The sequence below is a fragment of the Scomber japonicus genome, chromosome 17, assembly GCF_027409825.1.
Source record: "Scomber japonicus isolate fScoJap1 chromosome 17, fScoJap1.pri, whole genome shotgun sequence".
NCBI lineage: Eukaryota > Metazoa > Chordata > Actinopteri > Scombriformes > Scombridae > Scomber > Scomber japonicus.
The window spans coordinates 20125784-20151189 of NC_070594.1; the positions used below are offsets into that span (position 1 = coordinate 20125784).

General features: G+C 41.5%; 2 protein-coding genes across 3 annotated transcripts in view; both read left to right on the plus strand.

Annotated features, from left to right (window-relative positions):
* Positions 1–7725: 7725 nt before the first annotated feature.
* Positions 7726–20170, plus strand: LOC128377045 (sine oculis-binding protein homolog). Its single transcript, XM_053336927.1, has 7 exons — positions 7726–7830; positions 10437–10566; positions 10847–11041; positions 11712–11863; positions 14271–14366; positions 14576–16501; positions 18739–20170. The coding sequence occupies exons 1-6, from the start codon at positions 7738–7740 to the stop codon at positions 16490–16492; spliced, it is 2583 nt and encodes an 860-aa protein (XP_053192902.1). The 5' UTR covers positions 7726–7737; the 3' UTR covers positions 16493–16501; positions 18739–20170.
* A 2786-nt stretch (positions 20171–22956) lies between these two features.
* Positions 22957–25406, plus strand: part of LOC128376668 (rho-associated protein kinase 2-like) — a 33696-nt gene continuing 31246 nt past the window's right edge. For both annotated transcript variants that reach the window (XM_053336447.1, XM_053336448.1), the window contains exon 1: positions 22957–23354. In XM_053336447.1, coding sequence (XP_053192422.1) covers positions 23259–23354 — 96 coding nt within the window. In that variant the 5' untranslated portion in view covers positions 22957–23258. The remainder of the gene's footprint in view (positions 23355–25406) is intronic.

Sequence of the window (25406 nt, forward strand, 5' to 3'; positions counted from 1 at the left end):
ATATACCTGGAATAAATGTATCATTGCCTGAGGCACTGTGTTAACTACAGTGGGACAATGCAAAGACTGATAACCTTTTTATGTGAAAAGTTGATATTAAATAATGTTCTTATTAGTTATTTTAATTGATGATTGTAGAGTGTTTTAAGTGATGTTAAGTATTGCACTTCGAACTTTGTACTGTTGAAAAAAAGAAGTCCCTGATTTATTTCTATTCCAAGGTTAAATTAAACTATTCAGCTGAAAAACATCAGGGAACATTTAATAAAACAAGTTGTTAACTCCACTCTGAAATCATCTTTTTAACAACATTTAGGGGGTAAAAAGAAAAACAAAAGCCTTTTTAGTCATTTTTGTGAACCTGCATTTATACAATGCCCAAAGAGCAAACTATTGGAGGACAGTAAATGGATAGATCTGGACAGAGAGATATTAAAAAGGGAGGGGGGTTGGTGGGGAGATAGTGGGGAGAGGTTAATAGTGCAGAGAGGATTGAGAGACAATAGGCTGGGCTAATGAGTCATGAGGCTGGCTTTACTGGTGCTGAGGCATTTCCGAGCTGCACGCTATAGTCACTCTGCTATCACAGTGATGCGTGATCTGTTGTTAGTTTTAACTTATCTGCTTGCCACACTACAGTGAAAACCACAAATTGAGGTTTAATTGAAGGAAATTCGTTCCGCTATGGCAGCGAAGAACAAGGAAACTAAGTATTTGCAACAATGTATCCTATACTTTCCTGCAAGTGAAAATCTAATAATAATAGTAAACTTTCATACCGGCAAGTCACTTTTCTCAGTAGTGCATGTTCCAATTATTCTTCCATTTTGTACATCACCCATATATCTGATTGAAATCTATGTTGGATTTAGTTGTGGGTGGCTAGACAATTATTTTGCCATGCTCCGCAGCTGTTGCAGAGTTAAGTGCTGGAACATAGACAGGATGGGACAGTGTCAAGTAACAGCCAAAAGACAAACTTGTTTAAATACCTGATCAAATATGACATTGCTGTGCCTCGAGGGCTCTTTCAACTCATCTTTACTCCTCTAGTAACTAATACATATTCTGCCTTTGGACTGAACTTGGGGTTTTCTGCATGCCACCAGCTTTTATAATGGCTTCTCTTCTTCTTGTCGAGTCACAATGAAAATCTAAATCTAAATGTTGTTATGCAGATTTGTTTAGACTTAGTACATCACTAGAATACCATAGAAGCTGGAACTGTTTCATATCTACGTCAGTCAATGCTGATCTGGCACTAATCCAGAGGAGATCAGTGAGGACATCAGGGAATGCTGAGTCCATCTCTTGCTGTACCTCATTAGCTGCCTGTCTAGACTGCCTGGCAGCTCATGATGAATATGGCATCACCGCACCCTTAAAACCGACTATCAGAATTATTTTATGGACAGAGGACCAATTTAGGGGAGAGAAAAAGAAATTACACTAAAAGCAGCACGGTGGATGAAAACTATCAAAGATTAGATGGAGTTGGCTAAATAATGGTTAAAGTAGCGGTTCCTAACTTGGGTCTCAAGTTAAATCTGATCTGTCAAAAACTGCTACACAAACATTTATATACTTTTTTTGGATCTTCTGATAGATCTGTGTGCTGTTTTCTTGTGAATTACTACATAGTTGACTCCTTCTGCACTCTAAAAGTAGTTCAAATAAAGCAATTTGAGAAGGAAGAATCCCTTTTTCACTCTATAGTTGACCTGCTCACACCCTGTTGTGATATGCAACAGGATGTGGGAGTCACTGTGTTGAAGTACTGCTGTCAAAAACAGGAATCAAAGAAACAATTACAGTTGTCATTTTTTCATAATTTATTGTACATCGTCATTTCTTTCCATCATCTTATACCCAAACTAATAAACAGTACAACATTTTCATTTATACAAAATATAAACTATAAGGGGGCGGGGGGGATATAAATCTAACATCAACCCTTCCCATATGGTTACACATACAGTCATTTCCTGGGTCTAACCCATGGAGGAAGGGAGGGAAAGGTGTCAATCAAACCCTCATTGTAAAAGACCACAACTCTTTAAAAATCACAAGGCAAAACTGACACATGTCCTGTGGCAACTTATTCGCTACATACATCTCTTTGACATTTCTAATTAAAAGACCGAAGAGCCAAATTATGAAAAACCCAACTAAGAATGTCATCTGGCTCTCACTTAGTGTTTTAAAATCTCCTACTGTATGTGCCAAACTTCACTATACAGACAAAACCCTTCTGATATTGATTGCCAGGTGGGATTGAAGCCACAAAAACAACCTCTGTACACTCAAGTGGTCCGCATTTCAATCAAGACATGTGACATGACAACCGCAGCCCTGAGCATCTCCAAAAAAGTGGTGGCGTGACTATGGAAACGCAAGCCAAAAGGGAAGCTGGGTGCACCGTTCCTTTTGATTCCATGCAAAGGGGCTGGGGGTGGGGGGTGTGCTGGTGGTCTCCAGCTGAAAGTCACACCCCCGTTATTGAAAGAAATGTCTTGGAATTACATATTTTTGTTATGATTTAAAGAGGACGAAGGAGGTTGTGGAGTCCATCCATGTTAGCCTTGTGGTCTCTGTGCAGTGCGGAGAAGGGGAGAGAGGCTGGAGAGGCTGGACTGGGTGGGATCATGGGATTGTAGTGTTGAGGCAGAGAGGGGGGGGCATGGGGGTCCGGGCTTCAACAGTAGCACTGCAGGAGAGAGGTTGCCACAATGACGGGGATCAGAAGGGAGGAGAAGATGCCTGGGTGCAGTGAGACACCCGCTCCAGCAGCGGAAGTGGAGTTGGCCGAACTGCTGTAGGTGTCTGTGGCCATGGTGGTAGTGTTGGGGTTGGAGGTGGAGTTTCCCCCCGCTGTGGGGTTTGTGTTGTTCTGGGAAACCACCTGTTGGAAGGGAGGATGAAAAGGATGGAGGGATGAGGAACATTCAACACTTATCAAAAGCTCTTGCTTGTTCTTTTTTGTTGTGTTCTGTTTTTTGAATTTACACATCAAATGAGGAAATAAAAATAATGACTAAATACTTTAATCCACAAATTAACTGATCAAGTTTTACAGCAATGGATTAGCTCAAATGAATAGGCAATTCATGCGCAATGGCAAAATACCCATTAAATTTTTTTTTAAATGTCGCTCAATGTTAACCAAATTTGAAATCATTACCACACTCCTCCTCACTTCCTAACAACACAGAATGACTAATCGGTCACCTAAAAAGACGAAAGGGTACCCAAGTTTCTGCGCGTGCGTGTCATGTTTCCTTTGGCACACGGCACCAAAAGAAACTTTAGCTCCCCTCCCCAGCTTTGCGCAGGTACACAATACACTGAACCCTGAATCTTTAATTCACTGGAGTGAAAGCTAATCAAGAGGTTAAAAATAAAAGTGGAGAGAAAATTACATATCTGGGAAATAAGTGTAATTAAAGACACACTGCAATTTATAAATCAACTGGCTACAATTCAGGTTCAAGTTAATTTCCCAAGAGAGCTTTAAGTGTTGCCTGCTGTAATCCTGATCAGCACACAGCCTGATTATAAACCCTTTCTAGTAACATCATTAAATTAGGAAAAAAAACAAAAGCAAAAAAGCAAAACATAACCACACGTATCCATAAGCCTCATAAATACAAGACAGTCCCACCAGCTCGTACATAATAAATCCATTACCTAAACTAATCAATAAAATCAAATTTCCGACAAAAAAAGAATAATATAAACTCAGTATATCAGCCTACCTGGGTTGATAAACATATGGCGAACACAATGACTCCAAGCTGAACGATCGTCATTTTGGACATTTCTTATTTCTTATAATTTGTTTTGTTTTGTTTTGTTTTTTTTGCAATGATTTGGCCAGATGGAGGAGGCTGCCCACAGACGCTGCTTCTCTCTAATGTGGACGCTGCATCAGACCGAGGTTTTTATACCCAGCTCCAGGTCTGTGACGTAGCCTAAACTGACAGTCAACCCCGGACATGATGGAGAAAGAAGAGTCACACACAAATGTCTCACAGTAGCCTGGAGCAAGCAAGAGATTGTTTGAACACAAGAGATTCAATTACATAACCCATGAGACTTCAGGATAACTGAATACAACAGTGGCTGTTAAAACATTTTGGTGTGTCAGCTGAGCACGCATGCTCCATCTCTGTCCGGGGTTTTCTACTGCCCTGTGATGGTGAGCTGACTCACTCACAGGCTGCTTGCTGAGCAGAAATCACCTTCTCTAGCAAAACAAAGTGATCCAGTAAATCAAATCGGGAGCGTCTGTCTAGCTACATCTGCATCCTGCTCCCATCACTATGTCGCCATGGTGATTATGATTCATAGGCTGCTTGGTTATGGGCTAAAACAGGGATTTATGATTATTGGGGATCATGACATTTGTGAGAGTATATTGCTTTATTTTGAATGTCATGTCAAGTAGCTGAAAGATAATCAAATTAAAAGATAGAAAGCTGTTACAAATATAAGGTAAAAAGTTAATACAACCTGTTGAGCAGTCTGTGTGTGTCAGGCAGGCTGTATAAGGCTGCCAACAGCAACGCCTAGTGTTCAAGACTGGGTCACATGGAATTAAAAACAAACCGGGTAAACCATGAATTAGTTTGACGTACAGTTATGACAGATGCAACATCATTTTCAGCCTTAACCTGTTAAAAAATGTCACCTACCTCTTTTTATTATCATTATTATTATTATTATCATTATTATTATTATTATTATTATTATTATTATTATTAATTAGCATCACTGTCCTAAAAGCTGAGAAGATAAAACAAAAATTAAAAGTGGATTGTCATAGCACGAATTGACAATGTATTCACGTACAATTTTATATTTATACTGGATTATTTTATTAAATTTAAAACAAAACAAAAAATAGATAAACACAAATTTGGAGGGAAGGGTGCGACTATAGCCCTACATACAGCACAATATAGTATAGGCTGTGTATATGAGAGTAATCAATACAAAATTATTTTTATTTTATGTAGCCTATGTGTATGGGTCACTGTGATATGTTATTCTTTTGTATGTGAAATATATAAAACAATACTTTTAATCTTTGGTTGATGAAATGTTATCATTGATTTGTGGCAAATGGTAATGCAGGATTAGGGGTAAGCTATAAGTGTACAGTTTATTTGGTCACTAGTGCAGAAAAGCAGATGCACTCATCATGGCAGTATTTGAATGTAATCTGATGCAGGGAAAACACCGGGATACAGTTACTGGTTTAAACGTTCAAAACTATTGGGTAGACATCGCCCCCTAATGGTGACATGCTATTACTGTAAACCTGAGGATCACACTGTATGTATAGTATATCTCTCTGTTAATGCTGAACACCAACATTTTCTATCATCTTCTAAATTGACAGCTCACTGTAATCATGTGTCCGTGGACAGTAATGCAAGTAATGATACACAAAGTGGCCAATTATTTATGATCCAATCCAGATGTTTGGGATTGTAACTTTAGACCTATAAATACTGACTCTAGTCCTCTGTCATTTATATAAGTGGATTTCTGAGGGAATAGACCAATGAAACGGCCTTATCCCCACCTTCACCCCCCACAGGAACCTAAAGGGACAGCGCTCCCTGCAGAGGCACCAGATGTGCGCTGTTATGGAGAGCCGGAGAGAGGGGCCTTTTGTGAGGCATCAGATAAGCCCTGTTCCCAAAGCCGGCCCGTATCGGGTATCATCAGCGGGTCTACGAGGGGGCGAAACCCAAACCCTGCGCACTGGATCAAGTTTCTGTTTACACGAGCACGGTCCCTGGATTCCTCCAACCAGAGCAGACCGAGGAAGGCAGGAGACAGGGAGGAGAGAGCCCTCCTGTCCCGTCTGTCTGTCTCTCTGCATGGGGTTTGGCGACCTGCAGTGAAAGTCCTGCCAGAGAGGGACATTTAAGGATGGAGTTGAACCATCTAAACCCAGTTTTGCCTACGTGCTTGGTAAGGGCATGACATCTTTATGACCTAAATTGATCACAAAAAGTGGAATTAAGGTATTAACCTGATGTTGGTTGAAAGAGGTATGTTTAAAATAATAAAATAGCATAACAAGTATGAAATAACACTGCGTATCTTTATGTTGCTGAATGTAACTTGATGATCTCAATCTTTTCATCGGCAGCTGGGAAACATGATATTTATAAATCCTCTGGCCTTTACCATCAGTAACAACCGTGGGACAAATGTTTATGTTGAAAGCTCTTGTTTGCGCACAGACGCAGCACACACACCTCCCTCTGTAAATGTAACTCCTGCCCTCAGGCATGTGGTACTTTTCCTCTGGCAAGGGTGGCTCAGGGGCCAAATGTGGACATTTCAGGTGTTTTTAGTGTTGTGTGCATACAGACAGACATGCAGACACACATACACACACACAGGCACACACACAGGCACACACATGCACTGATCAAACAGATGCCATTTAAGAAAGCCCCAAACATTCTGCCATGGTATCACTTAACTCGCAGGGCTCTTTTCATCTCTTTATTTTAAGACAAGAGTATACAGACAGTGTTTGTACTGTGTCCCCTCCGATAAAACACAGTCTTTGCATTCCTTATGAAATGTATCTGTTGAGATTTGGGAGGGGTGGGCGCCAGGTGTTGGGTTACATCAAATCAGAAGGCCCTCCCTTCTCTATCCAAGGAGGGCAGCATCAAGCTGTACGGAAACAGGGGGAATTAGACCGGTAGTCAGGCCATGTAGCTTTCACAATAACAGCATGGTTTCATGTCACAAGTAAATTGCAGAGCTGCGACCTTCAAGTACACAGAAATGCTGGAACAAAACTTGCATGGAAGTGTTCTTTATGTGCAATAGTCTATTACCTCAGACCACTTTTCAGTACTTTCCCTTGACTCACTGAATAATAAAACAAATGCAACGTTTAAATCATTCTCCATTTACATGTCAGTCACAGTAATATGGCAGATACTTCTATCCTAAATCATTTACAAGACAGTATGTGCTTTGTTTGAGTGGATCATCTAAACGTGTTTTGTGTTATTGTAGTATATGTTTAAATGTACTGATTTTTGTTTGCTTTCTTGTTTTTGAATAATATGAACTGCATCAGCATTCAAATAATTTGGTGGAGTCCAGAAACGTTTTTACCAGCTTTTCCTGGTAGTTAGAATAGTCTTACATGGTTATTAAAACTCCAGTGATCAGACCATGTTGAGATGAAAATAATATTGCATTGAGATTATTACTTATAGCCTATTTATTACTAAACGTTTCGTTTCTGGAATTTTTATGTAGCTGAAATCCTTAAAGTTACGCCATTTGACTTTTTTTTTAAAAATTTCAACCCGAACGTGAAAATTCCTTGAATTAGTTTCTAATTACTGGACTTAATTTCATTAATTGTCCTCCTTTTTCATTACGTGGAAAACACGCTAATAGCAGTCTATTTTGAAGGTGCTGACCGGAACACATAGCTTTCCTACCGACAGACTCTTGACTATCGTGAAGAAGAGAGAGTGAGGGCTGTTCGGCGGCGGAGCCTCCAGGCTGGAGCGCACGCATGTTCAGTGGACTCGTATGGTGTGAAGCCCCAGATGAGGGACTCAGACGTCCGGGAATGACAGCCGCTGTCAGCGGGAGTGACAGCTTTCACTCTGAGCTACTCACCTGAATCCTTCCAGCTGACACACAACACTGATCCAAATCGGATCCAGCCAAACCAGGACTATGCCAGAAATGGAGAAAGGGAGACCACCGGAAAATAAACGCAGCAGGAAACCCGCGCATCCCGTAAAGAGGGAGATAAACCAGGAGATGAAGGTGAGAGTGAGTTTGTGTGCCACCGCTAAATCCGTTTATCTGGTGAGATAACTTCTTTACGCACTCGTCTTCCTACTCAGGGCAGCTAGTCAACTGCGCACAAATCAATGCTGGTAATAATCAGCCACATACTCTGTTTGTTTTCAATGAATGCACTCCTTGTATCTTTTATGTAAGAGGTCAAAACTTATGAAAACATTTCTTTCTGCTAATTTATAAAAAGCAAAGTCATTTGAAGAGTTTGTACTAATGATTTTATATCCCTATCTAAACTGGAAATGTTTCATACAATCACACTCTAAGACACAGGGATCGTTTTAATTATAGATGTTAGCAGTGAAGAAGAGTAGGCTGGCCTTTGCCTTCTAGTGACGCCATGTCAGGCCAGCTGTGGCCGGACGCACACACTGTAATGTCCAGCGGAGATCCAGATGTGCGTCACTTCTTCCCTGCTCCTGCGGTGCGCACACTTGCTGTACCACAGAGGCTTGCCCTCATGCCTTCCAAAAGAGAGAGGGCATTTATATTCCTTAAATAGCCTCCCTCAGCCTTACTCTAAGAAACATACTAATATATGTTTGCAATCACAAAATATTAAAGGATGCAAACATCACACCAAACTAAAGTGGTCAAAGATAATAACTGGTCACTTGAGGCATGTTCTTTAAGGAATCGCCCCTCTGTTCCCAGCTTTAAAGGAGAGTCACAGCACAGGGAATAATAAGTTAAATCACAGTAACAGACATGATTCCCTCCCACCATTATGAGCCTATTACTGCATGGAAACTAATCCGTGGATTGTCTGCTTTGTTTGGGTTTGGACACTGGCTATTTGAGACTGTTGACTGTGGTGGTAAGGGATATCCAAGTCTCCTTCAAGCAGGAGCTGAGAAATCTAAAAAGACAAGCAGTTTTTTGGGGGGAGATTCTGGCCTTCTCGTGAGAGAGGAAATGTGCTCTTTTTGTGTAAGTGGTTTGGATTGTAGCGTTTTGATATCCAGGAGAGGTGTAGTGTTACAACTTAACTAATTTTAATCAAAACATGTGAAACGCTATCCCCTCTTGATGTAAGGCTGCCTGGGCTGAATCTCAGGGTCGGCCCCGGTTTGTTGCCTTTGGCTGCAACTCTCTCTGTGGTTTGGGATATGGCTTGTCACTCTCACAAAGCAGATGTTTGTCTGAACTGCCAAAAAGAAACAAAAACAACATTGTGGGAAATGGAGGGGTTGGGTGAAAAAAAAAATCGCCGTCTTTCGTTAACAAGAACACAGAGAGACTAAATGACCCTGAGCTATGTGCATATGGGAGAGTTGACATGATGTGAAACATTCAAGAATCTGCCAAACAGGACTTATATTGTAATAGAGTAAAATCCTAGAGATGCACACCTTTTAAACAAGTCAAATGATGAAAGGGCAAAGGAGAAACAGCAAGAAGAAAGACAGACTGAAAGGCAAGCATATTGGTTTCTAACTCAGCTGAGGTCCAGCCCAGTGTTGTCTCTGTAATACATCTGTTTCAACACCACATTCGGACCTACTCCCTCCACGTCAGACCCGAGCGCAGCACCAGACACCGGATACTTAACTTTAATCATCTTTAGGCATATTTAGCTGGATATGATACGACTGCTTGCACTCACCCACACACTCTCCCAGACGCACACACACAGCAGAAAGTGAGCAAGCAAGGGAGAGATCCATTTCTTTGAGGCCCTAGTGCAGAGCAGAGGTCGGAGTGAGGAAAGCAGGGGAAAGAATGTGCAGTCAGTACTACAGCACTACAACACCACCACAGCAGACTGGCTGTGCTGGAAAAGGGTGAAACCTGAGAGGCAGTGTTGTGTCGGGTGTCAGGGCTGGAAGGTGCTAGGGTGGAGGGGAGGATGGTGAAGATGGGAGGATGGAGGGGGGGGCAGAAGAGAGAAAAAGAGGCAAGGGGAGGGACAGGGAAAGCTGGAGAAAGAGAGAGTGGTGGACATTGGAGGGAGAAGAAGGGAGAGGAGCGGGGCATTTCCGAGAACCGTGGGACCTCGCTGTGGTGTAGGGTGTCCCGCTCTGATTTCTGCCCGTTCCGGATCAAGTTTCTCCTCCAATCCAGTTCTCCCAAAGCCACAGAGAGAGGTGGGTGGATAAAGAGAGAGACCTTTGTGTTTTGTTTTTTTTTTTCATCTGGTCGTAATAAAAAAAAAAAGGGACCACACATCCCATCTGCGGAGAACAGTTTTCTTTTCTCCCTCTTTTTTCCAATTAGAAGAGATAAACAAAGGATGATTCATAGATTTCACACTGGTGTTAGGTTTTAAACCTTTCCGTCTCAGATTTAGCAAGAGTAAACAACTTGAATACATCATGGAAAAAGCGTCATACTGTACTCCACTGTGCCCGTATTCATTTCTTCAACAGGGCTGGGGCTGAGAAAGAATCCCTCTCATTGATTCAGTGTAGGAAGGTCTGATTATGTTTAACATAGGATAAAAAATTCCACCAACAACCCTAAGATGTACGGTCACAATTTCCCATTTGCAAGCAGCCTATGGCTCAGTTATCCTATCTTTTTACATAGAACATTAATCAGAGATTTCTCTTGCTCTTTTTCTCCTGCAGACGTTTGCAGAAAGCACCATGAATGAACTCCTGGGATGGTACGGCTATGACAAGGTAGATCTAAGAGAATCTGAGGCCAACGAGATCAGAAACTACAGAGAAAGGCGTCAGCATGTGTCAGTGCTAAAAGGTGAGGGCAGGTGCTAACAGTTCACAGTCTTCTTGAATTTATACCATTGACAAGCAGGTTTTTGAGCAAACAATGAGTCACTGTACAATTTTGCTAGACTTACTCTCTCTTGGAGTTGTAACTTCTCAAGTTTCATTCATTCAGACACATCTATTGTTTCCCATCACATTTGTACTAAGAATCAGTGTCAGGCATTGTCACAGGTTTAAAGATGTTACAGTATCATGAATCACTATCAGAATTTCCCCTCCTCACAGTATTTGATGTTTATGTCTTTCAGAAAACTCATTGCCAAAACCTAAGAGCCTGGACACCAAAGTCAGTCACTCAGTCCTGGCTATGAAGAGTGGAGCGAGAGAGTCCTCTAGTGTCCCCTCCTCTTCACCCTCCTCCTCCTCAACATGTTCATCCCTGACCACCCCCAAGGAGCACAAGAGTGCACCTGTCATCGTCCCCCTCATAAAGCCATCAGCAGGTAGCATCCTATGAACGTACAAATGATGATATTCTTGAAAGAGGCTTTGCAATTACATGACATGGCACGTAGCATTCAATAACGTTGGGTTATATTTGTCACTTCTACTTCTACATATAGTATTAAAGCTAGAAATGAAGTGATTTAACTTGTGTGTTAAGTGAAAATAGATTTATTTTTGCTGTAAATAACAGTACTCTGAGACATCTGAGATCATTTTGTTTGGAAATGACATTGATTTCATTGCAAGATATTGCAAGTTGCTGAAATAATATTACTCCTTTGATTAATTCACGGTATCTTACTGGAAGCCATGGCGCTTTTAAAGTCTAGGCTAAGATCCTATGAATCCTTAATATATTGACATTATTCAAACAAATACTTGATCAAATAATTGGCTATGGGTCCAGTCTGTTTAGTTCTGTTAAGAAGAAAGAGTGCAGTAAATAAGTAGTCAATTGAAAAGCAAAACTGTAGCTGTTCACAGATATTTAGAGATAAAGACTTCAAATATGACTGTTAAAATCCTATGTAACCAGCTCCTGTCTCACCCTGAGACCCTGTCTTAACCCTGACAGAATGAGCTGTTGCATCAGAGATAGGTAGTAATACCTTAGCAGTTTGCAGTTGTTAATCGCTCTCCACCTATTTTCTGCTTTTTCCATTGCAGTGGAGGATGTACAGAATGTGCAGATAGTGTGTGTTTGGTGCCAGAAGGAAGGTGTAAAACGCTATTCACTATGTATGGGATCAGAGCTCAAGAGCTTCTGCAGTGAGAAGTGTTTTGCTGCCTGCAGACGGGCCTACTTCAAACGCAATAAGGTAAGTAATATCAACATCTAAAATGTGTACAGTATAATACAAGCTGTGTCATCATACATACACTGAAGACCCAGGCTTCAAGTGGTTTCTGGCTTGTAAACTTCTTAGTAAAAGTTCTTCTTAAAAGTAATAAAAGAAAAATTATATAAAGACAAACATAGCAGGGATTGTGCAAGAGATGTTTTGTCAACGTAATGAGATGAAGAGGAAAAATAGTTAGTAGTGATAGTAATAATAATGATAAATAAATGCACACACAAACACACAACACATAAACTCATAATATGATTATGTTGGTATCATCAGCAATCAGAATGGGCAATGCAGAATGACATCCAAGCAAAATTATTTATATAGATGACAAATAGTAGTGGCCCAAGAATAGATCCTTGAGTCACTCCGCAATATAGCTTTGTTAAAAGCCTAATATAAATCCACATACCATTCAAAAGCAGTATTCCAGTATACCAATTTCGAACACATTATAGTCCAAATCTGTGGAGATTTTGTCTATAAGTTGTAGGAGAGTCATGTATGTTCAGTGGTTCTATTGAAATCCATATTGTTGTTTTGTTTTTTACAAAGGATATTGTTATCATTTAGGTGTTTTAACACTCTTGTGTAGACTATCTTTTCCATTTCATTGGTGAGGCAAGGTAAAATAGAAATTGTAAAATGTAATTAGTGAAAGTGCTCCCCTTCTGAACCTTTGTGACTTTCAGGTCTTTTGGTACAACCCCAATCTTTAAAGAGACTGGGAGGACATGAGCTAGTGGCTCAATAATTGAAGATGTCACTTCTTTAAAAGCTTGGCCTATCAAACACTCTGTATTTGGAGGTTCAATTCTATACAAGAAGGGAAAATAACCAGTAATCTTTCAAGAGTGCTACCAGAAATGGCAAAGAAGTCATTGAATCCATTTGCTTTATGAGAAGGGTTAGTAAATGAAACGTCACCATCAGTAAATTAAGATGGAACTTTCACAGGAGCCTTTTCTTAATACAGTATTTGATTGATGATGTCGCTCATAGATCATGTTGCTAGCAGCATCTTTAAAGTTGTCTGAATAGTATTTATTTGTATATATTTATGTATATTTTGTATGTATCAAAGTTGTGGAGAATAGGATTTAACAGAATAGTTTATTTTCTTTACAGATGACTTCAGTAACCCAGAAGAGAACCACAGTTTACTAGCAACTTGGCCTAACTTGACCATATATCATGGTGGATTTGAAGTATTCTATATTTTCTTCACTAAACTTACAACAGTTCACTTTTGTATACCAACAGTTGCTGAGCTGAATTGAAATACAGTGAAGTGGTCTGAAATGCCTGTTGGATATAAAATAAAAATAATTTGTTAAAATATTGACTTGTGAGGTCATGATAGATGTATTAATTGTGATTAACAGGAGTTTGAAAAGGGGGGTCCCTGAGAACACACTTTCTAGTTATTATAGGGGAATAAGTATGTTATAGGAATGGTGTGAGGGAGGTCAAAGTTTGTAGAGGACAGTTGGTATCAGTTTCGCGTTAATGGAGGAGGGGCTGGCCATTAAGTGGCTTTGGTCTGGAGGACAGGAAAGCAGTAACCACAGAGAACTGCTCTGATGCACACTGCCATGATTTTTCACCATCCATTACGACATGGATATACCCTATTTAGAGGTGCGGGGTGACAAGGAGCTATATCGCCTTTCAACTTCACTGTTGTTTATACTGTGATGGGTTTATTCACACAACAACAGAGACAAAAAGGAGGGCTGAACAGACTGCGCGCAACAAGCCCTCTAGTTTTTCAGAGGCGGGGAGGAAAGCTGTGCTGTTTGCCTGTCACTGCTTGTCTGAGAGGAAGGCCAGGAGGCCTGGGGCGAGGTGTCCACTTTCAGTGCATACCTTACCTTCAGCTGCCTCATGTTTCGTAACTCAACACGACTCAATGGGTCACAGAGATGGGGGAGCACTCAGATCCACAGCAGATCAGCTTACACGAATCAAGAGGAATTTCCTATATTAATACTGGCAAGGCCATTAATAATATGACAATACATCACCTGTATTATCTCCTCACTCGGTTGTACAATCATATCGGTTTCACAACACAGTGATTTCCCTTTGTTATACTGACCTTTGGGATTTGGTACCATGTATGAAGTTCAAACTGCTAACCTTGATGACAAGGCAATTCATTTGAAGCTATTTTTGCACTTGTTATGTAAGACTCTCAAATTTGGTTTAATGACCACAGATTAATTCCAGTTAAGTGTTCTGATGTAAAGCAACTGCAGCTACGTCCTCAAGAATTGTAGAACTAATCCATCAAAAGTAGTATGAACTCAGGTCTAACTAACTGCTTCACAGCAGTTCATGTCACGTATGTAACACTGTGGTTTTCTCCTGTCAGGCCAGAGATGAAGACCTCCATGGTGAGAGATCCCCCCAGCACCCCCATACAGAGGACTCGCCCAGACTGGTTTTGAAGATAAACAGCAATGTTAGAGTAAGAGGATCCTATTCATGAATCTATTGTTTGTTATTATTAATTCAATTATTAATATAACTATGCTATGACATTACAAGATTAAAACAATCTTGTTGTGTATGTAGACTGTTTTTACCTTAAAAGTGCTGAGATGAAATTAGCCTGTATATTTGTATGAAAGATTTAAAGTTCTCATCATTGACTATCACCTCAATGACCCTCCACAGTCTCTCTCCCCTGTGCCACAGGTATGTGATTGGTGCAAACATGTCCGCCACACTAAAGAATACTTGGACTTCGGATCTGGTGAAGAGAGGCTCCAGTTCTGCAGCACTAAGTGTCTTAATCAATACAAGATGGATGTTTTCTACAGAGAAGCCCGTGCAGCTCTCACCAGCTCCAGTCCAGGCAGAACCAGTCAGGAGGGGAGGCCGGAGACCAGTGTGGCAGGGCAAAAGCTACTCACCCCAGAGTCTTGGAACAGCAGCACTAGTACAGGAGAAGCTCGTCACAGAAATCTTTCCCCTAAAGGCCCTACGCCAATCCATGGATCAGCAGAATCCACCTCCATCTCCCCTTCAGAGGCATCATCTTCTTCCTCTTCTAAGGTCACTGTCTCTGGGCTAAGGACCCTTGATAGGCCCATCCAGCCACCTCTGCCTCCATCTGCTGTAGAGGTGTCATCTCACACTGTTCCTATTCATCCTCCTCCTCCACGCCCCCCTTTGGAACATCAGCCAGTACCTCAAATCCACATGCCCTTCATCAGACCTCCTCTTCATGCTCAGGGCCTCAGAAGTCCCCTTGCCCACCCTCCCAGACACCCAGGTCCCCCTTCTAGCCCTATCCACAGACCTCCTCACTCTCCTCACCTGCAGCCCCCCACCTCCTCCTCCATGAATCCCCCGGGACTGATGCATCCTTTCCCAGGAGCCTACTTCCCTGGCTTGCATTCCCCTCCCCTTAACATGATGCCGAGAGGCCCTGTCCCAATGCCTCCTATGATGAACTTTGGTATTCCTTCCTTTAGCCCGCTCTTGCCCCAGCCCACTGTCCTGGTGCCTTATCCCATTATTGTTCCCCTGCCTGTCCCCATACCCATTCCTATCCCCATTCCAGTCCCCTCTAAGGCAAACCTAGAAACCCCAGCTCACAGTGGAGTTATACAGCCTGTGCCAGAGGGGGCAGACAGGGGTAGATCCATAGCTACCAGGCCTCCATCTCCAGGGATCCATGAAGCCAACAAATTCAGTGGAACTCAGGGTCTCCCCTCACCCAGTGACCCCAGTGCCAGGGACACAGATTGGGTTAAATCAGAGAGGCCGTTCCCATCACCAACATCCACACCCCACAGTGGAGCATCCTCCCCCAGGGAACAGTACAACGCATCTCCCTGCTCAGCCCCAGGGTTTGATGGGCCGACAGACTATAAACAGCAGCAGCAGTCAGAACGACAAGTCATACAAAGGGTACTTCAAAGGACCCAAGTGAAGCTGGAGCCCAGTGCCAATGCAGTTGTGGACGTTTCAGGGCACAGGTCATCAGGAATTGGGCAGGGTACCAGATCAGGGTTCAGTGACATCATCAGACCCACCCCTCCTCTACCACAGTCCCCTTCTCATGACACTGTATACCACCATCAGGACTCCCACACTCCACTGTCACATACCCCACCAAGCCCTCCAGGGAGCAACAATCCATATGATACCACGTCTTCTGCCCTGAAACCTCAGGACCATGGTCCAAATGGAATGTCCTCATCATCCACTCCTGCCAGTCCAGACTCCCCCCTACCCCAGAGAGTACCAGCACCACCACCTGACCCTGCACTCAGTGAGCTGGAGGCTATCAAAGAGAACAAGTGCTCTATTGTTGGCCCAGTACGGGTGGAGGGTCCAATCAGTCCGACCGCAGAGCCCTTAGCAGTGGTTGGGGAGGTAGGAGAGGACCCCCATGTTCCTGATGAGGACCATGCCTATGCTCTGCCCACAGCGCCAAAGACAGGTGGGACCACCACCCCGCTGCTCTTGCCCAAACTCAGGGACAAGGGTAGCCTGCGGAGCCCTGCTAATACGCCCAGTGCTGGAGACATGGAGCCAGCTCTGAAGAGGAGATGCCTACGAATCCGCGATCAGAATAAGTAGAGGACGGAGGTGAGACAAATATATAGATAATATTGGTATCATTAACTGTGAGCTAGAGAACAACCACCTTATCTTACACACATACATGTACAGAAGACTCTCCACAACCACCAAATGGAGGGGTTAACTGCATCAGAGCAATTCAGCGTTGGTAAAATATTGAATAATATGCTGAGTTGACTCTAACTGTATTTGCATAAGACTTCTAAACCCCATTGCATTGTTCTATGTGGCAAACCCCTCCCATGTGGTATTCCAAGTTGGTTAATTTGAAAATCAGCAATAATGTCTGTGTCCAATGTCCAATCCTTGGTCTAAATGCAATTCAGACCAAGGTTTGGAGAATGTGCATATACACACATTCAAACATACAGAGGGCAAGCTTAATCACAGGTCTCACAGTATGCGCATGGTCACTAAACAGCATGGCGCCAAAGAGAGAAAATCCCAGTAACCTGGCACTCCTCAGGTCTCTAAGGTTACAATAGGGGAAGGAGGTGGAGGGCAGAGGCAGTGAGAGTCACTTTGAAAGGTGATCACTTCACCACAACCTGACAGTCACAATGCTTTGTTTGCATGTCAGCCTGTTTTGTAGCCTGTTTTGCCAAGATATGTGAGTGTGTGTCTGTTTAAGAGGATGGTGAGGGTGAGATTTTTACAGTTTGCAATGTACAAGGAGGTAGTGGGTTCAGTGTCTGGGACAAGGACAGATGCCTGCTGCTGAATCAAAACTGACCTTGAGGTTAAAGAAGTGCCTGTACAACCTGACACCCTGTTGTAAGAGATAGATCCAGCAAAGTTGACTAGTGTGAGGCCAAAGTCAAACTCTTGCTTCTTAAGGTATGAAACGTCAACTAGTGAAAACATTTTTCAAGATTTAGAAACAGAAGTGATTGTCAGGCAGACTATAAGGCGCTGTTAGTATGAGAGAGCCAGCCCTCAGCTTTGATAAAGCTCTGGGGTTTCATTAGAAAACATAGGGGCGAACCTAAGTGATCCGATTACACATGTCATAGTGACACCCTATTCTGCCTTTGGCTTTTTTTTTTTAGCACTTTCCTCACCCCTTTCCCTCCTTTTCCTTCACTCCACTCACCACCACTGTCCCCTGCCAACCAGATGTTGTTGTTAGAGTGTAACAGAAAAGCCTCCTTAATTTGGACCAATCAAAGGCCCTCTTGATTTCACTTGTGTGATTGGTTGTCCAAATGGTTGTAACACCACCCGTCCGTCCTTGCCCACTGGTATCATGCCATAATAAGACATAACATAAGATCATGTTACCATTTTACTGTATGTCCTAAGATTAATCTGCTGATATTACAGAGGTGGTTTAGATTTCAACTGACCTGCTTTTCTCCTCCAAAGGCCAAGGGTGGCCTTACTAAATGTGTTTAAAAATGATGGCTGTTGATATAGAAAGCACAACATAAACCTTTATCTTATATCCCAGGTGATTTATGTCTGTGCATTACATGATTCCCTTTTACTAAATGAGTTCCCACTTTACTCTTTGTCATTTGTTGTGGTTTGATGCGTCCCCTTAGTAACCAATACATATGAAATCACAGCGTGCTGCTTGTGTTGTGCAGACGGATTTATGGCCCGGCGTTGTGTGTAATGGGAGCTGGCTGTCGTATGTGAGTGACTTAAGCTTGCCACCTCTGTGCTCTGAGCTGAACATTGCTGTGCTGTTCTATTGTCTCTAGTGCTAAAAGTCTTTAAAAAAAACCTCCCACTCTGACAGAATGAGCAGCCAACTGGAGGACTTCACCTCAGGAAACAGCCCGTTTTTCGTCTCAGTTTTCCTTGCCTTTATTTGGGATATTTTATAGCCTCGTGTAATCCGATTCCACCACATGGGTATTCGCTGAGCGTTTGAAACTAAAACGCAATGGGACAGAGGGAGTACAGAACCCCGGTTTGGCCCTTACATGCGTGTGTATGTACGTCTGTTTACGTTTAATATGTGTGTTTGAATGAAAGTCTGTGTTAGTGTGTGAGAAAGAAATAGGCCAGATGTTCTTGGTTTGATTGTGCCCTGTGCAACAGTTATCTGAGTGTTGACATGACTAAAAGCCTCATTTCAGTGTTTATGTAGAATGGGTGGATTAAGGAATGAGTGTCCAGAGCAGGAGAGGTTGATATAAGATATGCTGGAAATGAAGAATCTATAACATCTTACTGCTCTTTTTTTTCCCTCTCTCTGTTTTTTTGCTCTCCCTTCCACTTTAACTAATGAACAGGCTCCCTGTTTAACACTGTATGGCGGTGCCAGATTCAGTGCCACGCCCTCTTGTGGACAACACCAGTGCTAACACCCTCCAGCTTGTCCTTCAGCCTGTCAGCCCACCAGAGTGTTGCTCTGCCTGTAGACCAGCAGGGTGCCAACCCAGGAAGCAGTCCAGATGGCCATATTATCACAAGTCAACATGGGGGAAGAACACACAACACAGTCACACATTTTGTCTTGGACCAAAGAGTATTGCTGGCTTGTGTGTTATGTTGTGTTCAGTGAGCGCTTGATATGGAGCATCTCAGATCTTCTCCCTGTCTGACATTAACCTAAAGTGTGTGTGTGTGTGTGTGTATGTGTGGCTGCCCAGATGCACTCCTCCTCCTCCACCTCCTCCTCCTCTCCTTGCTCCACACAGCAGACAGGGCTCTGATCAGCCTTGTGTGGTCTTCTCAGATGGAGCCTGAACATGATCTCTTTCCAGGGGAAACGGTTTGTTTTCTCTGCCCGGCTTGCACAAAGAGCCACATTGTTCCTCTCCCCATATCCCACGCTGACTCCCCACTCCAGGTTTTGGGTTACCTGGCCGACGGGGGCTCAGACTTCAGGAGCGTTTTTATTTTTTTGACCGACAGCCAGGAATATAGTATACCCTTCTCCCCACCTCTCTGCCCAATCTAAATACGGTACACAGGAACACACCAGTTCTGAGGTTTGATTCCTCACAATTGATTGCCTGTGATTCCCTACTCTGCCCTCCTGCCTTTCAATTCCCCTCAAGGGGAGCAGGGACATTATGCAGAGATGAAAAGTTGATCCTTGGGCAGTCTATACATTGTGAGGAGAGAGTCTTGCTGGGTTGACCAGTATAAAACAATCTCTTAGAGAGAGAAGATGCGACCTCTGCCTCTTGTAAAACAATGGCATAGAATATAAGAGGGGATGCCTACTGATAAACAGTAGCTGAGATGGTCTGTAAACACTTAAGTCGTCCTGATGACACTGGTCCATAACTGTGTGATTTACAGACCCTCCATCAACATTCATCTTATCTAATCTGATAGCAAATCAGAATTTGAATTAGTTTAAACGCAAAATGTGCTGTTCATGTTCATGGCAGTTTAAAATCCTGAATATTGATGGCACTCAGCAGTTTAACTAATCCTGTTGTTTCTGTTATGTTACTGGCTCTGACGAGATGATACTAGAAAACAGGCTTGTAATATTACCAAATGTGGTATTATACTCAACCATCAAATGCTGTAGTATGCAGCGATCAGTATTACAGTTCCCTCTATTGGGAATACTTAATGATATTTGATCCAACTAGATCACTTAGAAGCTTTGTCAACACTTGTCCCATTGTACGGTTTAATTTTTTCTTTTTGAACTCTACACAGATACTATTTGATGTTATATTAACTTATGGATGACACATCTGTAGATTTTCACAAAAATTGCTTTATTTCTTCATTTGTTTTTGTTTTGTTTTTTGATTATTGTATTTTGTGAGTGCTGAAGCTCTTAAATGCCCCTTGTCTTTATGTTTATATACTGTATCCCCACTAGAGAGCAGTGTTTGCCTTTGTAACTTTGCACCTGCCTTTTTTTTTTTTTGACAAGAAAGGCCCATAGGCAGTTTGCTGAAACCCATTACACAGAACACAACGCCGCACTCAGTGCCAACTGACTGATAACAGATGCCAAGTAGTTAGGTGTTTCTCCACATCTCGCTGCCTTTATCTTATTTTTTCATCCCATGCTTGCCTACCAGTACAGCACTGTCAAACCAAGAAGGCCCAGGGTGTAGTCAGCTGTCCTTTAAAGCCTCTTCTTAATGAAGAGTTCAACAGTCCCCTGAGATAAGTAGTCATCATGACCTACTCCTAGAATAACTTCAAATATGACCCGCCCCTGCCATCATTCCAAAAACCACATGCCTACCAGTTTGTGTGTGTTTGTGCGTGTGAGTGTCCCTACAGCGACGACACATTTCATCGTCTCCCCACTCATTCCAGCCAGCATCCTCACCACAGGTCATGCCATTATGTCAGTGTCATCCTCGGCTGGCCAGGGGACTTTATCAACAGCTTGTGTGAGTCAGTGATGACATCACTCCATGCAAATAGCTGAGGCGTCAACAAGTGTTCCTCTATTCTGACGCCAGAGGCCAAAAAAAAAAGAAAAAGAAAAAAAAAGACATTATTAATACTGCCATTATTGATTTTATTGCACATTTTAATCATTGCCATTTTTGATCTGATACAGTATGTGTGTTAATCCAATTTTGGACAAAAAAGTACTTGTGTCAGAGATTGTGTTGCTGTTTTTGCTGATACTTTCTGACCTCCCCTGTCAAACATTTAGCCCACTGTCTAAATAGATTGTTCCCAGATTGTTTGTATTTGACTATAGATTCAGTAACCAAGAGCTTTGGTGGAGACCTCTTTGTAAAGTTAAATAAATAAAAGTTATTCTAAGAGCAAGGAAAAGTCTGGTGTGTTTTTTCCAGTTCTTCCGGTTTTATCATCCATTTTTAGACTTTATACTTAAGTTAATCATTCATCTCCTTTTGGGGTATTTTTTTAACCTGAGCACTTGTTGTGCCCTATCCTACTAAATCTGAATTTGTCCCTATAATTAACTTCCTGACAGACATATATCCAGATTATGAGCGGTATAGATAAGGACCCATGTACACGTCTATTTTTAGTGCCAGCGTGTCTGCAAGGCAGCGCATCAGCATTCCTAAAATACTGGAAGTTGGTCTAGGCTCTGAGCTGTGACGGTAAAACAGATGAATGAGATAAGAGGGCAGGAATCCCGCCTTGGTTCAGGCCTTACTTGAGGCACTGATTGGAAGTTTTACGAGCCCTGCTGTTTCTTAGCCTGGGAAAACTTCCACAGGAAGGACAGAGTCCAAAACTGGTGGTCAGGAGTCCTCAAGACCCTTAATAGTAGGTACATGAGCACAGAGGGAACACACAGTACATGGAATTAACGGTGATATGTGTCAAGTGAACTAAAATTAGACAGGAGAATACCGGATGTATTTCCTAACCTTCAAAATAAAAGCATTGCTTATGTTGCCAATTAGTTTGTATATTGAATTGTAGTACAATAGGCCTCTAGTAGCTACATATCTATGTTTGTATTATACTATATCAGAATCCGATTTATTGCTAAGTCGGTATTTTTTATATATATATTTTTATTTCAGTTCAACTTTTATAATCAATTAATGTTAACATAAGAGTCCAACTTTTAAAAGTTCAAACATAATTGTTTATTTGTTTAGCATACATCATACAAAATCATGCTTCAGTAGAGTGAAGTTTTTTTTCATATGAAAATATGTGAGATATGTGTGTAATTCAATGACGTAGATGTAAAAAGATTTATTTTAATGATGATATACAAAAGTTGCAAGAGATATTTATACATTATAGAGTCTGGTTCATTAGAGCTCAAACTTGTGAATACTGGAACAGTGAGGTGTTTGCTGTCATTATTATACTAAGTGTACAAGCTGCTCCTGCTTATCATCGGCTCTGTGCATAATATTCCCAATTCACCAGACCTAACATTGTGCTCTCATGCTATTTGTTGATTTTGTGCGTCTAAGAGCTGTCTCTAATGTAGTACAGCCTCTGTTTGTATCATGCATATTTTCACTGCTCTTCTTGTTTCATTCTATTTTCACTGCTCTTATTCATAACATGTACTTTCACCAATTGCCTGCCTGGACTACTGATGAAAATAAACCTTTCTGTCTGACTTGCATATTTTTAGAAATGTTATTAATATGCGCCATTCCTGTCAAATAAAGAAATAAAATAAAACCATAAATAAATAAATAAAATGGACATTAAATGATACATTTCCTTAAAATTGTTTATTGAGTTGAGCTGGAATACATTAATAACTTTTTTAGCTTTTTTGGACCAACATAATTAATTTTTACTGTTTTAAACATATGATATATGTTGGCCCCTTTCCTGAAATTTAAATGAGCAAATTTTGTTATTCCCTACATAACCCTAGAGCTTACAGTGGTATTTATTTGGATGTTTTTTCAATATTAACCAAAGTTGACCAAGAGTTTTAGACTGATAGCTTTCAGCGGAAGTTGCCCTGCTGTGTCATGTCTAACCTTACAGTGGTCTGCTCTGGTTGGACACATTGTGGTCGGATCAGACTTTAATGTGCCTACCTGGAAGCAGACGAGGCGCACCTGGGGGTGAAGTGCACTTTCATTCGGATCCAAACAACCAGGCTCACAGCTGACTTTCTTTTGAGATAGTAATGAAAAAGGAGTGAGACGCAGCGTACTTTGGCACTGGATAAATAATTAACCTGACAACTCAAACCGCAGTTTTAACGAAGGAATGAGGAGCTGCTGAGCCAAAGTGGTAACGGAGTGCGCCGCCTGCCTGTCTCCAGAGAGTGGGGGAGAAAAAAAGGCCGCCAGGTGTTTTTTGTGTTTTGGCTATTTCATGACATTTGAACTGGATACATTATACTGTCATCATGCTCGGAGCGGAGAGCAGAGTGGAAAGCCGGCTGAAGAAGCTGGAGTCCCTGATGAGGAATCCACAGTCGGCACTAAACTTGGCAACCCTACTGGTGAGTTTGCATTTACCTTCAGGGTCTAAAATGTGTCATAACACTTGACAGAGAGACTCACAGTCAGAAACAGAGAAAGACTGTAAATATAAATCAATAAATAACAAACAGTGACGCACAAGCCGGAGAGAAAAATAAGAAAAAAAAACAAATTATTAAGTTATTAATAAGTTATGCATAAGTGAAGTTGAATTTCTGACCTTAAAGATCGTCTATGAAAAACTCAGGTGCCATTTGCTCTATTTATGACTTTGGCTTTTAATCAGGGATGTAGCAGAGGGAAACTCCACCTAAACTGAGTGTAGCCCCCTTTTTCTGTGTGGAACATAGTTGATTCCTCATTTTACATTCATGACATTGATACAATAGTGTTTTAATTTGATACAGAAGTGGTGTGGAACTGACTGAAACTGAAAGTCATACAAGGAAGTAAACCAAAGAATTAATCAGAGCTTTCCAAACCCTCTCAATCAGTCAGAAGGTGATTGAGTCATCCCTCTTCTCTCACCACTCAATCATTGTATGTGTGTAGTTACCTGTTGAGTAGTTTAGTGGCCTCTAATTGACCTGTCCAAAGAATGTACTCAGCCAACTTTGATAAAACTGCTGCCCCCACCAAGCCTCTGCCCTAAACCTGTGACAACAAATGGACACTTCAAGCTGATATGGAGTAGCTTTTGTTCCCGGGCCCTTGTCTTGACAAGATCTCACACACAGGCAACAGTCTTATTTCGAAGGTTTCCTCTTCCTCCTCTTGTAGGTCTACTCTCCCTGCACGGCAAAAATGGCAAAGCACAATTTTGAAGTGGAGTAATGTATCACAAAACTATCCACATCCAACATGTTTTTCTACATGTACAGGTCTGATTCAGCAAATTAAATAATCTATCCATTGTTTGACGTGTTTCTGACAGGGTTGATATTAACAGAGTACTTCGCACTTCCTACTGTGGTTTTTGGTCAGGAAGAAAAAACACCCATCCAAACATCCTTAGGTATCATTATAAAGGTCAATAAGTTGACCTGTCTTGATGTCACGTGTACTGTACAGCTACTTCCACATTAAAAAACCGTCTGCTTTGCAGTTTTTGCTGCTGGGGGGGAACTATGTACTGATGAGTTACTATTAATACCTGCTGTATAGCCACGTCTCTTTGTTTTACTATGAATCCACAAATCGATTTCAGCACATGTCAACTGTTCATCCAAACCTCACCAGTCATCATTTTCAGTTTTTATCTGTGTAGACAGCTGCGTCTGCTTCCAAGCAGCTCTCCTTTGGACATAACAATGACCGCCATGCTGCCCAAATGCAGGGGAGCTCCACACAGGAAGCTGAAGTCACTTCCTGGAATTGAGATGGAGATAACCCACCCTGACCTCAAATCACAATTTCCTGTTTGTCCACAATTATTTTTGTGTTAGAACAATAGATGTTTTGTTTTTTTAAACAAAAGTTGGATCTTTGTTGATGAAGCTTTCGAAAAGATAAGTTGTTGAGAATTTTTATTTCTGTATTGATTGTTTTGCAGCAGTCATTATCATACTACGTGTTGTTGTTATTCCACCCAGTATTCCAGTCATTTTGCACTTGGTACACTAAAGCATGTGATTCCTAAGTTAGAAATAATTACTAGGATGGGTGATGATTACCAGTCAGTGCATTAATAATTCATGTATTTGTTATGTAGTTGTATTCTTTGCCGCAATGATTAGTTAACCAAAAAAATAAGCAATTATAAATGTGACAGCTGGTTTAATCCGTTTTTAATCAAGTAAACACTCCAAACAACAGCTGTGGTGAGACAATAATAATCATGTTTAAACATCACTTTAGGGTCTTGTGAGAGGAACTTTCTCTTTATTTCTAACATTTTATACATTTAAGTAATCAAAAGAAATAATAATGTATTTGAGTGTTTTGCATCAGACAGATTCAACATTCCTTTTATATTCAATTCAACTTTATTTATCACTGTAAGCTCAATTATATGCAGCATTGCACAGCCCTGAAGTATAGACACACAGTTGATAGGAAATAATGATGAAACC

What these genes read in the sequence shown, in the direction of transcription:
- LOC128377045 (XM_053336927.1), top strand. Translation starts at nt 7,738, where the DNA reads ATGCCAGAAATGGAGAAAGGGAGACCACCGGAAAATAAACGCAGCAGG. An exon ending in AGATAAACCAGGAGATGAAG is followed by an intron (nt 7,831 to 10,436) that starts GTGAGAGTGAGT and finishes TTTCTCCTGCAG; the next exon opens with ACGTTTGCAGAAAGCACCAT. An exon ending in CCTACTTCAAACGCAATAAG is followed by an intron (nt 11,864 to 14,270) that starts GTAAGTAATATC and finishes TTCTCCTGTCAG; the next exon opens with GCCAGAGATGAAGACCTCCA.